The sequence below is a fragment of the Octodon degus genome, unplaced genomic scaffold (assembly GCF_000260255.1).
Source record: "Octodon degus isolate 3935 unplaced genomic scaffold, OctDeg1.0 scaffold00001, whole genome shotgun sequence".
Lineage (NCBI taxonomy): Eukaryota > Metazoa > Chordata > Mammalia > Rodentia > Octodontidae > Octodon > Octodon degus.
The window spans coordinates 26,808,926-26,810,977 of record NW_004524577.1 but is presented as its reverse complement, the minus strand read 5'-3'; the positions used below and the strand labels follow the sequence as shown (position 1 = coordinate 26,810,977).

Here is a 2,052-nt window from a genome sequence, read left to right as displayed (position 1 = left end):
TTTTTTTTTTTTTTTTTTTTTTGCAGTTTCCCAAGGCATAGTCTTTAGGCATTACTGCTACTGGGAGATGCCTTGTTACCTGGGTGTAGATTTCCATTTCAATTGAAGATAAATAGACTGGGCCTGAGAGTAGCACAGGCCTGCAATCCCAGCACTTGGTGAGGCTGAGGCAGGTTTGCCACAAGTCAGGGCCAGCCTGGGCTCCATAGTGAGTTTGAGGCCAGCCTGGACTACATGATGAAACCCTGTCTCAAAAAACGAAAACCAAAAATAAATTAGAAAGTGATTATATGAAGTAGGTTTTGTTTTCTTTTTATCTGAACTTGAGTGAAATCTATTGAAGTGTTACGAAAATTGCATCGCAGGGAGTTTCGGCAGCAGGCTGGGGACACTCAGTAAAGAACAAATTTCAATTCGCACATATTTGTTTTTTCTTTTTCTTTTTTTTGACTAATTTGGTTATTTGCCATTTCTGGGGATTAAACTTTAAAAAATGTTCTTCTTTTCTGTATCTGATGTTCTGTGTGCTATTAGTGATGCAGCCAACACGAACGGTTGTCATGTGTAACACAACTTTCGATCACCGCGAAAACACCGTCCTGGGAATGCGTCCATGCTTGATATCGTTTGGTTCATGAACATTAAGTTTCCAGTACAGGTGACCCATAGCTCAAAGTGTTAAATAATTGTCTACATTATTCAATTTTTAAAATAATATTCCATTAATGAGATTGTTAGTCTTTGAAGTTTTGCTCACTTTTATTTTTCCTAGTAGAGCAGGCTAAAAGGAAAGACTTAAGTTCTTATTTATTTCTTTATGCAGATCTGATAGATTCATTTATTAATATTATTTTTTAAGTGCAAGGGTAATTGTAAAATCATAGTATAAAGTTGGTGTGGTGTTTTTGCTTTCTGTAATGTTTGGAACTTGCCTCTGCAGGTAAAATCCCAGAGGAGTCCAAAGCCCTCTCTTTATTGGCCCCTGCTCCAACCATGACAAGTCTGATGCCAGGTGCAGGACTGCTGCCCATACCGACCCCAAACCCCTTGACTACCGTAAGTACTGTTCGTAAGTGAGCAGCACTTATGAAAGAGCTGAACACTGAACTGTGTAGTCAGCTGAGCAAAGGGCTTATAAAACTTTCCACTTCAGATATGTGATTTTTTAAGTGGAGAGGTTTCAGAATCTCCACTTACAGTCTTTTCCTGTGTTATCACTGACTTAAGTTACCTTTTGTAATTATTGCTGAAATAAGTAGGGTTTCATTTAAATTTGTGAATTATAAAATTTATTGAAACTCAGTACTGTATTTTATTTTTTAATTTTTATTCTTTTGGTACAGGGTCTTGCTATACAGTTTGGACTCACAGTGATCCTCTTGTCTCAGCCTCCCCAGTGCTGCGATTACAGCATGCGCCACCACACCCAGCCATGGCTGCACTTCCTAACTGAATTTTTCTGTCCAAAAAACAATGGCTGTGCCATGCCAGCCCTGGAGCCTTGGGTGTGCCCTGCGGCCCTGAAACAGGGAGTGGTGGTAATCCCAATGCTGGGGAGGCTGAGACAGGAGGATTCCTATGAGTCAGAGCTGAGTAGCAAGACCCTGTACCAAATAAAAGATTTTTAAAAAATTAAAGCAGTGCTGGTCAGGTGGTTAAAATATAGGAAGTGAGGGAAAGATAGTAGCTATTTGAGATTAAAGGGAAAGTTACAACAGTGATTTTGTCGGGCTTTATTTATTTGGTATATAGGTCTCGTAGTGATCCTTCTGTCTTAGCCTCCCCAGTGCTGGGATTACAGACATGTGCCACATACCTGGTTTTCCAGGGAGGCATGGCATGCCGTACTGGGTATCGAACTCTGATCCTTGAGCTTGGAAGGCAGCCACTTAGACCACAGAGCTGTCTCCCCAGCTCTATGTAGGGCTTTTTGTTTTAGATTGTGTAAAGGAGTTTGAATATGAAACCACTGAAGAGTTTTAAGAAAGAGTGTAAGCATGACTTGGCATGTTTTCAAAAGAAGTGACATTGGTTTTATGACTTGTGTTACCA

At 40.2% G+C, this 2,052-nt stretch overlaps 1 protein-coding gene across 4 annotated transcripts in view; it reads left to right on the top strand.

Annotated features, from left to right (window-relative positions):
* The window catches only part of Srek1 (splicing regulatory glutamic acid and lysine rich protein 1), a 42,093-nt gene that overhangs the window by 16,689 nt on the left and 23,352 nt on the right, over positions 1 to 2,052 (top strand). For 2 of the 4 annotated variants that reach the window (XM_004623038.2, XM_004623037.1), the window contains 2 exons: positions 535 to 658; positions 941 to 1,056. In XM_004623038.2, the coding sequence (XP_004623095.1) occupies positions 994 to 1,056 (63 nt within the window). In that variant the 5' untranslated portion in view covers positions 535 to 658; positions 941 to 993. The remainder of the gene's footprint in view (positions 1 to 534; positions 659 to 940; positions 1,057 to 2,052) is intronic. The other 2 variants (XM_023705535.1, XM_004623036.2) reach the window with 1 other exon arrangement.